Source organism: Diabrotica undecimpunctata, chromosome 5 (assembly GCF_040954645.1).
Source record: "Diabrotica undecimpunctata isolate CICGRU chromosome 5, icDiaUnde3, whole genome shotgun sequence".
NCBI classification, from domain to species: domain Eukaryota; kingdom Metazoa; phylum Arthropoda; class Insecta; order Coleoptera; family Chrysomelidae; genus Diabrotica; species Diabrotica undecimpunctata.
The window spans coordinates 66,651,011-66,669,120 of record NC_092807.1 but is presented as its reverse complement, the minus strand read 5'-3'; the positions used below and the strand labels follow the sequence as shown (position 1 = coordinate 66,669,120).

The following is an 18,110-nucleotide window of genomic DNA, read 5'->3' as shown; positions in this document are numbered from 1 at the left end:
TAGAGGTTACATCGAAGGCACCGTTTTTTGCGTAATTTCTGATCACGCTTCACTTCAATGGCTTTTCACCATGAAAAATCCTTCTCCTCGTCTAGCACGATGGATAATGAAGTTATCTTCTTATAAGTTCGACATTGTGCATCGTAATGGTTCTCTTAACGTCGTTGCCGATTCTCTTTCCAGAATTCCAGAAAATGTTCCAGAAGTTTCAGTTCTAAATTTGTCTAATCTCACTAGGGACAATTGGTATAACACCTTAATAAAGAAGGTTACCAATGACCAACATAAATACCCTTCTCTTAAAGTTGAAGACAACGTCTTGTACAAGCATGTTTTCTCTCGTTCAAAATCCTGCGATTCTTCTCCTAATTGGAAAATTTTTGTTCCCTCTACACACAGAAATTCTATCTTTCAGATGTACCACAATGAACCTACTGTAGGTCATTTACATGTATCAAAAACCCTCGGTAGAATTTCTGAATTGTACTATTGGCCTAAAATGAGACATTGTGTTTCAAAATATGTCTCTAAATGCAAGGTTTGCCCTTCCTGTAAATCATCAAATTTACCCCCAGCAGGCCGGATGGGTAAATACAGGGATATCAACTACCCCTTTCAGTTCCTCTCAGCTGACCTTCTAGGTTCTTACACTCGGTCTAAGAAGGGCAATCGATATCTTTTGGTCATTGTAGATTGGTTCACCAAGTTTATCTTAGTTCACCCCATGTCCTCAGCGACATCTGCTGGCATCGTGAAATTTATTGAAAATCAGGTCTTTCTAATCTTCGGTGCAGATTTTTGCTGCTGACAATGATCCTCAATTTATTTCCAAGGAATTTATGGACCTGATGAAACGATACAATGTCCAGAAAATCTGGTACAATGCCAGATATTTTCCACAGATTAACCCGACTGAGAGGACAAACAAAACTATCCTAACAGCTATTCGATATTTTATTCAGGACAACCGCAAAGATTGGGATAAAGACATATTTAAGATAGCCCAGGCAATCAGGCTCGCAAAACATGATGCTACCAAATTTTCTCCCTCTTTTTTAACTTTCACCAGGAATATTCCAACTGACGGTTCCTTTTACGGAAGCATTGAGGATAGGGCAAATAATTCGGTAAATATCAACAAGTCTCTTCTCTCCCTTACCTCCCGAAAGCTTGACCCCTATCTTCGATGAAGTCCAGAAGAGAATTCGTCATTCCTATACTACCAACAATGATCGTTATAACTTCATATAAGGCCCTTCCCTACTTATTCCCCTGGAATAAAAGTCTGGAAAAGAAATTTTGTCTTGTCTAAAGCTGTCGATAATTTTACCTCAAAACTTGCACCGAAATTTGTCCCTTGCATTATTGAAAAAGTTATTTCTTCCACCGTTTATGCTCTTAAGGATCTTAACGGTATTCACTTAGGGAATTTCCATGTCAGATATTTAAAACCTGATGAAACAGATTGTAACGACATTGATGATGATGACGTTGATAACGATACAGACATTGATAATAATTTATTTTATTTTATTTCTTATAATTTAGAGACATTTTCCACATCTTTATTTTAACAACAGTTCTGTCAATTTTTTTTTGTAATAAATTTTTCGAAGTTCATATTTTATCTTGTATATCTTTATCGTGCATTTTTCACGATTTTTTTATTGACGAATACGTGTTATCTTGAGTTTGGGCCACCACCAGATTCTACCCTTTCCACGTTTGGAATTATCTTAGCTTATTTCAATTACTACTCTCTTTTCGAAACACAAATGTTATTATGCAGCTGTCCCAGATGACACCTTTTGTGTAATTTCATGGCGTTTTGAAATAGTTTTTTTTAATAGTTTTTAGAAAACTATTACCCTCAGGTCGTAAATACTTCCTGAAGTCAAGCGTGCATTATGCATATATAGTTTTTTTTCAACCTTTTGCGTAATCATGTCTTCTTCAATAGGAAAATTTTATGACACCTTTTACCTATTTTCTTTTCTATGAACCTTCGATTTGTTACTTACATGGCGCCCTGGCACTCTTGAAATATTTTCTCACAATTTGAGCTTTAACTACTTTCATCTCAACACCCACCAAAACATCTGAGAGTTAATTATTTTTATATAGTGTGAATACTTCAAAATATTTCGAGAGTCTTATTTTGTTTTGTTGACATTATTTGTTATTGGCTCTTATTATCTGAATTTAAATTGATGTTCATTCGTTATCATTCTTCTTTAGTGCATCCTTATTTTACTATCAATGAAACTTTGTTTATCTTACATTACTGTACCTCCATTTTTATTGATAGGCTAAATAATTTGTTGTGCTTCCTGCCTAACCCTTGTTTTAGTCTAGGGGTGTTTTACTTTACTACAAAGGCACATCCCTTATTATTTATTTTATTTTTTTAATTACAAATTTTATATTTAGTTTTTAGTATTAATTATATAGGATTAGTTAATTATTAATTCAGTTTTCAGTTATAGATACAATGCTTTATTTTTTTTCTTTTTCGAATGAAGGTATCTCCAGCAACCATTTAGAGAACAAGGCTTAACTATCTAATTAGTATCATTTTTTATTAAACAGTAGCATTTTATAGTGCATCTCTTAGCTATTTTTTCAGCAAACTTAGTTTGTGTTTTCATTTACTGCTACATATTTACTCTCTCAAATCAACAAGTTCTTCTTCTTGTTTCCTTCTTAAGATTCTCTTTAATATCATTACCCTGCTTATTAATTATTATCAACACTTTATGTTTCTGCCATTCATACTAGTTATCCTTCTTCTTATTCTCATTTACAACTATTCTTCTTTTCTTTTAGAAATTTTTTCTCAGTCCCTGTAAAAAAATTTTCAGGTACCTTGGGGGGTGTGTAACGTTTCAATCAACCAATTGAACGTGACACCAAGCTCCGCTTGGTACTTGTCCCCCGTACTATATTATTCCAAAGCGACCTCACTAAATTATAAATATTTTTATTAGCCGGCCCACTCTATATAAGCCAATACAAATTTTTATTCGCTCTTTTCAATCATATCAATACAATCATTCTTAATAAAACTTTAGTCACACAAATTGGTTAGTGTCTCGGCCGTATACACGGGTAAGTATCTTTTTCTAGTTTTAGGCCTCTGTTTTTTACTTGTTTTCTTTTGCATAGCAGATACTTTCTTAAGCTAAAAAAATTTAAATTTTATTTTTTTTACTATATATATGTATACTCCATTCCACGAATATACGACTGTTTTAAATTCGGTTTAAGGTATCGATTTAACTGGTCCAATGTGCTGAATTGTACAATAGTAAATTCTCCCCATTTTTAAAATACTGTTATGACAGATATAAACCTTAGATTTAAATATGAAGTAATGATATAAATATAGAGTTGATAGTTTATAGAACAGTAGTTGTAATTCAGTTTGTGAAGTATATAATTGCTATCATTAAGTTTAGTATTGTATACCAGTTGGTTTTTAAATTAAGTGATTTAAACGAAGTGTAACAATACTTAAGTGATTAAATAGTGTAATTTATTTAGTCGAATATTCAATTAGTAATAAAAATGCCAAAAAACTTACTTATTCTTTAATTTTCTTTCTTTTCGCGCATTTTATATATTGTCTCACGAATTTCAAATTTACAACCTTCGGGAAGATCTATAGTCTTTGGTTGTCGGCGAGATTTATATTGTGCGACATTTTGTTCACTTTGTCCACTTTTTTTTGCTTTTTGCAAAACCGAATTTAGTTATGTTTCACTAATACAGAGTGCATTACACACACGTTTATGTACGGACTGAACTGGTCGCAAAGGGTCCCCGTTGGTTTTCTCAGCAGTAAAATAAGAAAGTACATTAAATATAAAGTTGTCTACATCTAAAACACGTCTCTTAATTTTTGGCCTCAATAAACAAATACACTACACTACACTCTTTCTTAACGGACACCTCTCTTCACCGGACACCTCTATACGGACGGTTTTTAAAACTAAAATCAGTCGGCGATATAAGAAACTGTATGTAAATTTTCGTTACATTTTAATACCTGTAACGACTCGGTACTTTAACTATCAATAGCCGGTATGTTATACCCGTTACTTTCGGAACTTTTAAGAGTACATCCACTCAAAGCAAACAAATATTTAAAACTAACAAAGTGAAATATTAGATTCTTTTTCTGGTTTCTGAACCATCATCGTTCTGCCAATTTCTTTTCATTTATATTAAAAATAGTATATTTCTTTTTATTACAGTTGTAGTACCTAATAAAGTAATAAAATAGTGTAATATCAAAGAAACCCGGCACGCCTATTTGGTGTTTAAATTTCTCCGAAAACCAACCCAAATGTCTGATGAACACATTTGGCTTCATAGACGTCATTGTATTTATTCGTAGGAGCATTTGCGTAAAAATTTTTGTAATTTTCGGATTAAATTTCACAATAAATTTTGTGTCTATCTGAATATTTATTAACTGAAATAATTTTAGTTTATATGTCATACTAACAGTAGATCCTTTTTATTGGAATAATAATTAGACCAATTTACTTTCATACTTCTACTTGCACAGTAAAATATTCGTTGTCGCAATAATCCAAAACAGTCGTATATTCGTGGAATAACCTATACCTATATTACCTTATTTTCTTTAATATCTTATTAATAAAATCTTTTCCTACAAATTTATTTTTATTAATGCCACGCTCTGATCAGAGATTTTGCTGAGATCGTTTTTCTCTGAATACTCAGCTTTATTTCTGATCGGGCTTTTCTTTTGAGAGAAAACTGATCTTTGTATGAATTTTCTAGCCACTACCGTGGGGAGCAAGAAATAGCCAACCACACATTACCGTGGCGAGCAAGCAATAGCCAACCACACTACCTTGGGAAGCAAACATAGCCAACCACACTACCTTGGGGACTGATGCATCAGAACATAATTTAAAACCCATTTACCAACATGGGGACATAAGTGATTGCTATTATCTAGAATAACAACCCCCGACAGCAGCTAACTTTCACAAGGATCGGAATCCTTCCTGGAGAACTGAACGACTCCTTCAGAACGAACTAAAGCTGAGTACTTTTTAATATATTTAATTATTTTATACCGGCAACCCGCAGAATCTTTGACTCTCGGTTTAAAAAATTATTTTTGTTTTGCATTCATAATAATTTGAATTCTGTTTATTTTTATTTAATAAATAAATATACCTTTACTATGACTTCGTAAGTTTTTTTTATTTCCTGTACCTTTCTGGGATTGGTGTGGGGAGAGAATGAACAGGGAACGAATCCAGAGCTGAGCAGTCGGGCAGAGCACCATTCTGATGGATGGAACGGTGGTGGGCGTTTTTCTCTTGAATATCCTTAAGGATATTCGAAGAATTTCTCCCCTCGTTTCTTCCAGCAGTGTGGTGTTGCTTAACGCCCTGGTCTTAACAAGATTAAGACGTTACAAAGAAGCAATATTGGTCTAAAAAATATTTATTGTTGTCAACTTTATTCGTTTTTTGCGGCATTTTGTTGATTAGTACTAATATTCGTTGGAACTTTATTAATATACTTTATTGTTAGTTCCTTGTTAAGTACTTTACGTTTTTCCAGTTCCCCTCGCACTTTATTCAAATAGTTTAGTTGATATTTAGTTATGTCATCCTTCAATTGAACTCTAGAAAATTTGGTTCTTAACAACCTAATCTTATTGCGCAACGTAATTAATGGACTATCATTATCTGCAAATTTAACCTTGTTAACCTCTAATGGCCTATGCTTATTGCTATTGTTAACCCTACCAATAGGAAAAACGTGGAAACTGATAACGAATATTTGCTTCTTGTATACAATCCTCGAACTCCATTGAGTTCGTTTGAGAAAGTTGTTCCAAGGTCCCGAGACGATCCTTAATCGATGCGAATCTATCTGATAACTTAGAAATTAAATCAGTATATTTATTGAACTTCGAATATACAGCAACTATTTCAGACAAATCTTAGTGACTATTTAAAAACAAACTAAAAACCTACACACATATTTATATCATTAGAACCGTAATTGAAAATCCTATAAAATGGTAAAATGATATAAACAAAGAGTTTAATAATACAGATAATGATTGATAGCCATAATTACCTATTATGCCTATTATTTCTTTGCGAAAATTGAAGTAATACCAAAAGAAGATAAACTTTCATAATCTGGGTTTTATAGGGCGGGAAGCAATTTAACAACTAAAAGCAATAATTTTTGAATCTAACATAGAATCTGGTGAAATTATCAAACCAGATTTACATTTAGTTGACAATAATCATATTCTTAAGTCCACGTCCACAAATTCGTTTGAAATACCTTCTATAATTATTACACCAGCATCCAGTTCAAATAATTCTAATATGGCACCCATTTTTGATGTTAATAAAGATTTTTCTATCTTACTACAGTACGACGGCAATCCAAATGAATTAAAATTTTATTGATGTTATTTCCATGCTTCTAAACCATTTCTGGGATCATACAAATCCCGAAAATTTTTAAAATCATATGCTTACACGAGGAATTATGAACAAAATTAAAAGAAGAGCCAGAAAAATTATTTCTGTGTACGGCTGTAAATAGTGCCCGTCAATGAAATCAATTTTTGTCTAAAATTTTGCAGACCAACTTAACTCATTAACTAGAGATTTAGTCAATCTTCGTCAAGCCCCAAACAAAAATCCTCATCAATTTCATGAAAAAGTCATTCTAACAAACCATCTGCCACTTCACAAACGACACAATTTAACTCATACACCCGCTCCTACACGATGGAAGCTTAAGGTGCCTAAGCCCCCCTGACCACAGCCATTCTTTAAGCCAAATGCCTTTGCAACAACAGCCATTCAACAATAGTCCAAGAGGGACATTTCAACCCCCTAGATTCCAACAAAATCAACAAAACACTCAATATGCACAAAATTCTACAACTAACCAACTCAATTTTCATAAACCAGATCCATCTCAATCATATAAGCTAACACCTATAAGCGTATTCACACGCCACCCTAATCTGAAAGAAACTTCCGCTTTTAACAAACAGCCAGCCCCCGATTCACCATAGAAGAGCTCTTTAATATCGAACAACAAGAGCAATTATGATGAAGGTATATAGACATATGCCCAGATTACTCTTACTATGAACAAAAAATCTAAGAATATGAGGACGAAGATGTAAATTTTCAAAGATTTCAAAACGAAAAAGAAGAAACGTAGTAGAATTGCATTCCTATGCCGACAAAAGAGAGCTTCCCTACATTAAAATTCAAAATCCCTCTCTTAAACTTCTTATTGATACAGGAGCCACTAAATCTTTCCTTAATCCTAATATAGCCAATAAATTCTACAAAAATAATATTAAATATGAACCACTTGTTGCATTAATTTTTCAGAATCATTAGAAGATTACTGTGTAGAAATTCCAATTTTTTCCGAATTTAACTCGGATATTGACTTAAAATTTTATCTTTTCAAATTCCACAAGACATTTGATGGTCTTAATCTTAAGGCTTCTGAAAGCAAATCTCGATTTTATCCAAGCTACTCTTACTACAGAGCATTCTATTCTTCCTATTAATTACTATGTCACAAATAAAGCCCAATTCTATACAGTCCACCCAGAGCCCTAAAAAATTAGACAAGTCAAATTGCTAGTAAAAGAAACATCAGGTAAAATCGTCATCCCAAGACAAGAAGTCGAAGGTGCCATCCTAAGAGAAACTCTCACCGTCGCATGCAATCAAGATCAAGACGACAGTGCAGGAAGTTTGCATCATGCATATTTCATCATTCAGACAGTCCGTTAACATTTACTAACCAAATAAAACAGATTAAGAGAAACAAGATATAAAATACAAGTTGACAAATGTGAATTCCTTAAGAAAAACTAATGCTTATACTATAAATAGTTCCACAATTTTCAATTAAAAGTAACTAATCTACAAATTGAACTAAGACCTAACGGCAACCATGCGAAATCTCAGAAGTAACAATATAAATTGGTGCGTATAGTTAGACAAGTTAATTGAATAGTTTGAAACATCGGTAAACTTATCAACATTTCGCTGGTATATATATATATATATATATATATATATATATATATATATACATATTTAATATTTACGTTCTTAGAAAGAATGGGAGTGAGAGAACTATGATATTTTAGTTTATTACTTCCACATTAAATATGTGCCTAGGAGTAGTGTATGCTAGTGTGCAAGCAACACTATTGTTTATAAATACTAAAATAATTAACTAAAAACGCCTAAATAGTTTTTAAAAACTAAATAAGTTTTTTATAGATATATTGCTTGTAGATGGAATAGTACTGTATCTACTATTCTGTAAGTTTCAGCATGCCAGATAAAATTCATTCAAACCGATAACATTCTTATTAAATCTTGTTGTAATCTGTAAAAATGTTGTATAAAATAATTGATATATCAACCCTGGTAGTATGACGATTCGCTTGAAGCATTTCGAGGCCGAAAGTAATGCAATCTATCGATGATAAATATTACCAACGTTTGAGATGGAGCCATCTCTCTACGATACAATTTGATGACGGCAGTTCAAGATATAATTCTTGTTTAACGAGATTTTTCATATGTTTAGGAAAAAATATTCAACGTTTTATTGCAAATATTTTCCACTTTTACAGTTTTATATATGTTGTTATTAAAATGTTTTCCGGTTTCTTACCAGTAGCTTTATTATAAGCCGGAACATATTATTTTTTCCCAATTGTGGCAAAACTGTACATTTAAAAATTTTCAAAAAATTCACAAGTATTTCTTAGGGTTATATCTTTATGCTGTAAGAAAATTAACAAAATTATATGTCTGATTCTCCCGCTTTATACTTGGAAAAAAGTAGTTTTTTAGAGTTTTTTCGAAAAAGAAAACATGAAGTTTGCTCAAAATTTGTCAAAATACTTTTAGTTGTCACGTATACCTTCTCAATTTTTTTCAAATTTTTTGAATATGTAGTTTGTCTTTTAGGGGGTGCAGATCAACCTTAACACACACATTGATTAAAGGTGTTTCTTTTAGACATAATTTCGTCAGTCTTATACGACGGAGAAGCTCAACGGTTTGATTATTTTTTTCTAAGCATATATTTTCATTGACTACAATATTTGTTATCATCCGAGTTTTGGACATATTGATTTGTTTTAAATAAAAAAAAAAATAATACAGACCATAAAATGTGGCTACTTACACGGCATTGATATCTGCTCCATGGTTTAACAAAAATAAGGCCATCGAGGAATTTTGTTTAATTATTGCTTGATGTAAAAGCGTAAAGTCTTTCCCGTTTCTTATATTAATGTCAGCTTTACCCTAAAAAAATTAATTTTCCACTTGTTACTATATAAAGCACATGGTGTCATTATATAATTTATTATAGTTGTTCTCATGGCCTTTTTTTCAGTGACCTATTTCTTTTTAGAACGAGACAAAATTCACGTAAGTCACTATTTAGATATTCATATATTTATAATATATATTTATATATAGATAGGGCTATGGGTGCAATGGTGGAAAAAAACTCAATTTATAGAAATGCCAGAAAATATGATTAAAAATATACTGCACATTTTCATATTTATGATGGCGTTTCTTTTGTGATTTTTTAAAGAAACTAACTCTCTGACAAGGGAATGGTATTCTTTAGGTGATTAAATAATAAATTATATTTTTCTAATTTTGAATGTCAAAGTTGAGCCACCGCATTCGAAGAGCGAAATGTCTCAATATCAAAAATGTCAACTTTTAGTCACACATATAATTATTGCCACAGGATTCCACACCGTGCAAAATGCATAGGATCATCTATCGTCTCAATGTCCTAAATAAAAGGACAAAAAGGTATTTAGGTACAAGGATGTTTAGAGTATAAAGAGCTCCAGAAAAGAAAATTTCTAACGCAAGTTTGTAGCGAAATAAACGCCACATAATTGGGAACAATGGAAATAGCTACCACGGTTGGGCTAGATAGAAGTGAGCTTAATGGTAGATGAAAAATGCTCTGATCATTGGTAGAGGTGTCTTGATCGGGGTTCGACAGAGCTAGACTACAGGAGATTCGCGAGTGAAAATACGAGAATGGACAGAAAATAAGATAAGAACGATAACGGGAAAGATACAAAGTGACAAGAACAGAAAGAAAATAAGACAAAATCTGACAATCTTCCAATCCAGATTTTCTAAAGTATAGCCTATCTTGGGTAAGGCCAAATCTTGAAGTCATAATTGCACACGATTTTCTTTAAATTAGTTAGAGCACGCCATATATCCTCGTAATTTGGTTATTTTTCGTTGTCTGTATACGACTTCCTAGTCATCATAACTCGTCCAAACGACCGAAATTCTTTTATAAAATACGGACGAGATTCCTTTAGTCATCTCACGGTCTTTGGCAGCACATTGTGCAGAGAGACGTTATGTGGAACACTAAAAAGATCTTGCTGAACTTCTGTGATCACACCGAATCTAGCACTCTTTCTCTCTGCGTAATTTGACATAAATTCATTAAAGCTTGATCGCCGGTCATCTTTGATCTCATGTTGAAGTGTTCGTGCTTCTTCTGTTTCATTTGAGTCAGCATAAAGTGCAAGACGATTTATGTGAACTACTTTTGGTTTACCTTTCGACAACTTCTTAATTCGGTATATTACGTCATTTATTCTCTTTTTAATTTCATACGGACCTTCACATTATCTTTGCAGTTTAGGAGACAAGCCTCGATGATGTTGTGGATTATAAATCCAAACAAGATCACCTACTTCATAGTTTTTATTCTTGCATCGAGAATCATATTGATCTCTCATTTTGTCACTGGTTAACTGGATGTGTTGTCCGGCAAGTTCATGAATGTTGTTCATTCTTAACTTCAGGCGCTCGACATATTCTTCGCTTTCGCTTGCAACATGTTCTTTGGAAGGTCTGCAGCGAATTTCTAGGTCGCAGAGTAAACGAACTTCACGACCTAACATCAGGCAGGTTGGAGTCTGGCCTGTAGTTTCACTCAAGGCTGAGCTGTAGGCCATTAGGAATAAATGAATGAGCTGGTCCCAATCTCTTTGATGTTCTGATATAACTTTGGACAGGTGTTTACTCATCGTTCGGTTCATCCTCTCGACCATTCCATCCGATTGAGGATGCAGGGGTGTCGTTCTGGTCTTAATGACACCAATCAATTTACAAACGTTTTTTAAGAGGGTTGACTCAAAGTTGCGCCCTTGGTCGGGGTAGATTTCCAAGGGAACACCAAATCGGCTGAAGAATTCTTTAACGACTACCTCTGCAACGGTAGCAGCTTCTTGATTTGGTATCACATAGGCCACAGCCCATTTGGTAAAATAATCCATGGCTACCAGGATATATTTATTTCCATCATCCGTTTCTGGAAATGGACCTACAATGTCGATTACTTCTCTTTCCATAGGACTACACACATTGTACTTTTTCATGGGCGCCCTATTTTTACCAACTGGACCATTACTGGTTGCACACAGTTCACATTTCCGGCACCATCTTCTTACATCATCTTTACAGTTCACCCAATAGAACCGCTCTCGAACCTTTTGCAGAGTCTTCGTAATACCAAAGTGTCCACCTGATGCATCGTCATGCAACTGATGCAATACTTCTGACACTTTACTTTTAGGTACAATCAACTGAAGCTTAGATTCTGTACCACCATCGTTCTCAAAGGATCTATACAGAAGATTATCTTTTAGTACTAGGTGATTCCATTGGCTCCAGTATGACTTGACTTCTGGACTACATGCACTAATGTCTTGCCAAGTAGGTCTCTCACTTCGATGCATCCAATCCAACACTCATTTTATACATGGATCATCTTGTAGCTGTTGATTGATCATTAATGAGTCTCACGAGGCAAAGTCGTTCTAATTTAAGACAATAATTACAATTTGCACTACATGGCGGTCTCGAAAGAGCATCACCATTTAAGTGAACTCTTCCAGCCCTATGTTTGATTTTGTAATCATATTCTTGTAATCGTTCTAACGGCAGCTCTTCACCACTGATAGCGAGAACTCCATTTTTGACATTCAATACAGCCCCAACTTTTTTTAGTAAATCCATACCCAATATGAACTCGTCGGAGATCTCTGCAATTAATACTCTGTGTAGTCTGACCAATGGATACTGACATATTAGCCTCGCCATATGTATTAATTAGTTCACCAGTTGCTGTTCTAAGCCTTACCGTTGCAGGCGATAATTTAAGATGGCTTCGTACTACTTCTGGATGTGCAATAGTTCTTGTTGCACCTGCATCTACCAAAAACGATCTACATTTATTATCGGTATGTTCCTCGATGTACAAGCTATGAATTCCACTGGAGGACGTTAATGTTAATAAAATCCGTAAACTAATTTTCGAAACCAAATGTTAATTTGGTGTGTTAATTTTAATGTTAATAGTTACTATGGGGACTCTGTTGTATCATTGTCTTGCAATTACGGCGAATGTGACCTACGTCACCACAATTCCAACATCTGGACTCGCGTCTCTTCGGCATCGTGTTACGAACTACTTTTCATACCATTTCTTAAAGACATTCATCGTTTGGTTCGTCGCCTTCTGCAATGGTTCTTATTCGATGACTGTTTTATGTTTTAAGGCAATAGCGAGGACCCTTAAGCTAGCGGGGACACATGAGCGAAATCCAATTTAACCTACGTAATATTTTTTCACCCATTTTTCACTAATTTATTACCACCCTAATAATTTTTCACCACCAAACCAACCTTAAGGGGAGCGATTCTGCTGGCTTAAGATTCAAGCTAGCAGAATTCAAAAAAGAAACTTTTTGTTGATGGCATATTTTTTCACCCATTTTTCACTAATTTATTACCACCCTAATAATTTTTCACCACCAAACCACCCTTAATGGGAGCGATTCTGCTGGCTTAAGGTTCAAGCTAGCAGAATAATAACATAAAAAATCTTTTTGTTAATGGCATATTTTTTCACCAATTTTTCACTAATTTATTACCACCCTAATAATTTTTCACCACCAAACCAACCTTAAGGGGAGCGATTCTGCTGGCTTAAGGTTCAAGATAGCAGAATTCAAAAAAAAAACTTTTTGTTGATGGCATATTTTTTCACCAATTTTTCACTAATTTATTACCACCTTAATAATTTTTCACCACCAAACCCCCCTTAATGGGAGCGATTCTGCTGGCTTAAGGTTCAAGCTAGCAGAATTCAAAAAAAAATCTTTTTGTTGATGACATATTTTTTCACCCATTTTTCACTAATTTATTACCACCCTAATAATTTTTCACCACCAAACCACTCTTAATGGGAGCGGTTCTTCTGGCTTAAGGTTCAAGATGGCAGAATTCAAAAAAAAAAACTTTTTGTTGATGGCATATTTTTTCACCCATTTTTCACTAATTTATTACCACCCTAATATTGTTTCACCATTAAACCACCCTTAAGGGGAGCCATTCTGCTGGCTTGCGGTTCAAGCTAGCAGAATTAAAAAAACATATTTATAATATACCACAGTGTTTTGCTAGGTTTTTACGAATTTATTACCATCCTACTAATTTTTCACCCCTTAACTACCCCTTGTGAAAAGTCAATAATTGTGTTAGATTAAAATTTAAGGAGAAATTTTTTTTTCAAATTTACTGTCCACTACTTATAACTGAAATAAAAAAGTGTTTTGTTAAGTTTATACTAAACTTTGATCATCCTGATAATTTTGCTCCCATAAACCTATTCGAAAACTTTCCTACTAGCTGAATATTTGAACCAGCAAAATAAGAAAAAAACGTATTTTTGAAATACCTCAGTATTCTGCTAAGTTTTTACTAATTTATTACCACCCTAGTAATTTTTCACACCTAAACTACCCCTTGTGATAAGTCAATAATTCTGTTAGGTTAAAATTTAACGTGAAAAAAATCTTTTTTTACAATTTCACTATCCTCTACTTATAACTGACATAAAAAAGTATTTTTACCCTGATAAGTTTCCATCTCTAAACCAATCTTATTTGGAAACGTTCCTGCTAGCTTAATATTCGAGCCAGCGTAATTAAAAAAAATTATTTATGATATACCACAGTGTTTTGCTAAGTTTTTACGAATTTATTACCAACTTAGTGGAAGTCAATAGTTCTGCTACGTTTAAATTAAAGGTGAAAAAGTTTTGTTTTATAATTTTACTAAATACCATTTATAAATAAAATAAGAAACTCTCTGGTTAGTTTTTACTAAATGTTAACCAACTTCACCAATTCCACCATCTACACATTTACGCTGGTTGAATGCAAAGCAAATCTTTTCGGAAATATGAGATACTACAGTATTATGCTAGATTTGTACTAATACATTACCATCCTAGTAATTTTTCACCCTTCAACTAACCTCTATGAGGAGTCAATAATTCTACTACGTTAAAATTTAAGGTGATAAAAAATCTATTTTTATAATTTTACTGTATTCTACTTGTAACTGAAAATATAAATTGCTTGCCTGGTTTTTACTAAATTTGATCCACCTTTATAATTTTTGACCCCCTAAGCCTCAGTTAATGGTCAACATTCAACAAGATACACATTGACGCTAGGTGAATAAAAAATCTTTTTGAAAACACAAGAGTGCTCTGCTAGAATTTTACTATATTTTTACCAGCCTAGTCATGTTTTTCTCAACTACCCGAATTGAAAAACATTTTCAAATGTTATTCTATACTAACTAATATTTATTTTTTCAATGTTTAAATATTAAAAATATGAAAACACTTTATTCCAAAAACTATAAATTTTACCTGTTTTAAAAAATTGACTCTGATTCGAGTCGTATTACATGGCTAAGCGAAATCGAATCGTTAGTCCCTTTTATGAATATAAAATAACTGAAATCAAGTTGAGTTTTAGTAAATACAATGGAATTTTTATATTTCACAGAATAAATTACCAGGTAAGAAATATTCAAATTGAAATAATTTTATTACGTCTATTACATTACTTCTTATCTGATTGTAAAGGAGGGTCGTCGGGACCGTGCGCACCTATTGTTAAAAGATTTGTATTCATTAGGTAGATGAAAATTTGAAAAATAATTTAGGTATTTAATATTTTAATATTATTTAAATAAGAAGAGTATTAACGATTGGTCAAAACATAATTTTAAGGTTAGGTGTATAACATAAAGAATTTATATTAGAAAACATTTTAGGATATAAATATTTTAAGTAGGTATATTTAAATGAGACCGAAGTTACCGGTTGGTCAGAACATTATGATATAGATTATTTGCGTAGTAAAATAAATTTATATTAGCAGCATTTTAAAAATTTAAAGATATTTGTATTTTAATTCTTTGTCGATTTGTCATTCATTGTCAGTTGAATATAGGTAAAAATTAAAGGTTATTACAAAAAAATATTAACTTATTTATTTTGTTTATGGAAATGTTTGAAAGAATCGCCCACGGAGAGATCTGGTTTCTCGGCACAATCCACACACTCATAAATTGGGTTTTTTTTTTTATTTTTAGGATAGGACATACTCTGCATCTTTTCGTTTTCGTTTCGCGTTTGTCCGATTTATTAGCAATTATTTATAGGTAAATGTTCGCGTGCGATATTCCGTCTTTCTTTGCTTTTTTATAAATTAATTTACGAATTAATTCTAACCTTGATATCGTCTTTTATGTCTTTTGTTTAGTATATTGTTTAAAACTAAGTCTAACTTTCCACGGTACCATCGATTCATCTAGCGATAATTCTTTTACTGTATAACACAGAGTAGTCATTTTATTATTAAAAAGTCTATAACTGTTCTTATTCTATAAAACCGATCTTCAGGAATAACATTCGGTCCCATTGGATTATGGATAAAGATTAAGCACCTTAAAATTATAAGAAAAAGATCTCTTCCGATGTTCCGCAAAAAAGATTTTAAGTTGAATAGTGGATCTGTTTTCCAATAAACCTCCCATCTTGAAATCCGTATGTGTCAGTGTGGAAGATAATTCCCATAAATACTAGAAATTCAAATAAGGAAAGTAGTTTACATCTTTAAATGCTAGAATTTACACAAACACCAACTTCACCAACTTTTTTATATGCTAAACATTGCAATATTGTTGTTTTGTACATTGCCTATTTTTTACCAAAATTTTACAACTTAAAAAGGGATCATTCCCGTGAGTTGGCTGTATATATATATATATACCCGGTATTTAGGCGGCACACACCCTTCCGGTAGGGATCTATGGAGGAGTATCACCAAGCCGCAAGCCCTTATCTCTTGCCGTACTGCTCCACCATAGGCCGATCAGATACCAGCATATTCTAGACTAAGCCGCAGATTCATTTAGAATTTTAAACTGCTGCGTTAGCCTTTTTGTTTTCTGTACACCGAGCTGGGGATTGAACTGACATCTCTCGCAGTGAAGCGAAGGAGAAGCCAGCCGCCCAGCCCGCTTGGCTATCCGATCGCGTTGGCTGTATATCATATGGTTAAAAAACTCGAACATTGAAGTAAAACACTGTTGTGATTGGTATATTTAATTAAATTTTAAAAATCCTAAAGGATTAAGTTCAAAACGTTTTCGGACTTATCAGTCCATCTTCAGTGAAATATGTAGTACTTTTAGTAAGTAATTAATAAGTAATAGGTAGGTAAGTAGTAATTTTTAATTAAATATACCAATTATTACAACAGAAGTGTTTTTCACACACACACACACACACACACACACACACACACACTCGCACACACACACACACACCGTGTAAATGTATTGAAGTATTTTTGAAAAAACAAATTTATTTAATTTTTGTTAAAGGGGTAGTAAGGGGTGAAAAATTACTAAAGTTGTAATAAATTCGTAAAAACGCAGAAGAAAACTGTGGTATATCATAAATATTTTTTTTTAATTCTGCTAGCTTGAACCCTAAGCCAGCAGAATCGTTCCCCTTAAGGGTGGTTAGATGGTGAAAAAATATTAGGGTGGTAATAAATTAGTGAAAAATGGGTGAAAAAATATGCCATCAACAAAAAGTTTTTTTTTGAATTCTGCTAGCTTAAACCTTAAGCCAGCAGAATCGCTCCCATTAAGGGTGGTTTGGTGGTGAAAAATTATTAGGGTGGTAATAAATTAGTGAAAAATTAGTGAAAAAATATGCCATCAACAAAAAGTTTTTTTCTGAATTCTGCTAGATTGAACCTTAAGCCAGCAGAATCGTTCCCATTAAGGGTGGTTTGGTGGTGAAAAAATATTAGGGTGGTAATAAATTAGTGAAAAATGGGTGAAAAAATATGCCATCAACAAAAAGTTTTTTTTTTGAATTCTGCTAGCTTGAACCTTAAGCCAGCAGAATCGCTCCCCTTAAGGTTGGTTTGGTGGTGAAAAATTATTAGGGTGGTAATAAATTAGTGAAAAATTGGTGAAAAAATATTACGTAGGTTAAATTGGATTCCGCTCATGTGTCCCCGCTAGCTTAAGGGACCTGCAATAGCGAGCACTTCATCTAGAACTTTCGGTCTTGATAGTCGTAAAGCTTTCTGTAATTCACTGTCTTTCAACCCATTGACGAATATATCTACAGCAATTTCTTCCAAAATGTTGTCTGGTGCCTCTGGATAAGCTAATCGTACTATACGAGCAACATCTGCTTCAAACTGTTGCAAATTTTCACTTGCTCTTTGAATTCTACTTCTTAGTTGTTCTTTGTAGACTTGTAGCAGGGCATCTCCGTAACGTTTGTCTAGTCGAGTGAACAAGGTCTGGTAACATTTTTCTTGGCCCCTAGGAATTAATCTTAGTCTTGTCGAATCTTCTAGAAACATTTTCGAATTTATCATCATTCTTTCTAGAAGTTTCCTCAATCATTTGAGAAACACTTTCGAATTTCTCATTTATTTTCGTTAAAACTGCTTCTTCTGTTGATTGAAAATGGATTGTATCTGGGTCATCTCCGTTCTTTTTGAGAACATCCCTCATCCCTGCAGCCTTCATCCCGTTCTTCTAGTTGTTCATGTAACTGTTTTACTGATAGTTCTGCAAGCC

General features: G+C 33.2%; 1 protein-coding gene across 2 annotated transcripts in view; it reads right to left on the bottom strand.

The window, feature by feature from the left end:
• LOC140441362 (rabankyrin-5) overlaps positions 1-18,110 on the bottom strand; it is a 456,167-nt gene that overhangs the window by 232,211 nt on the left and 205,846 nt on the right. For both annotated transcript variants that reach the window (XM_072532038.1, XM_072532039.1), the window contains one exon: positions 9,259-9,380. In XM_072532038.1, the coding sequence (XP_072388139.1) occupies positions 9,259-9,380 (122 nt within the window). The remainder of the gene's footprint in view (positions 1-9,258; positions 9,381-18,110) is intronic.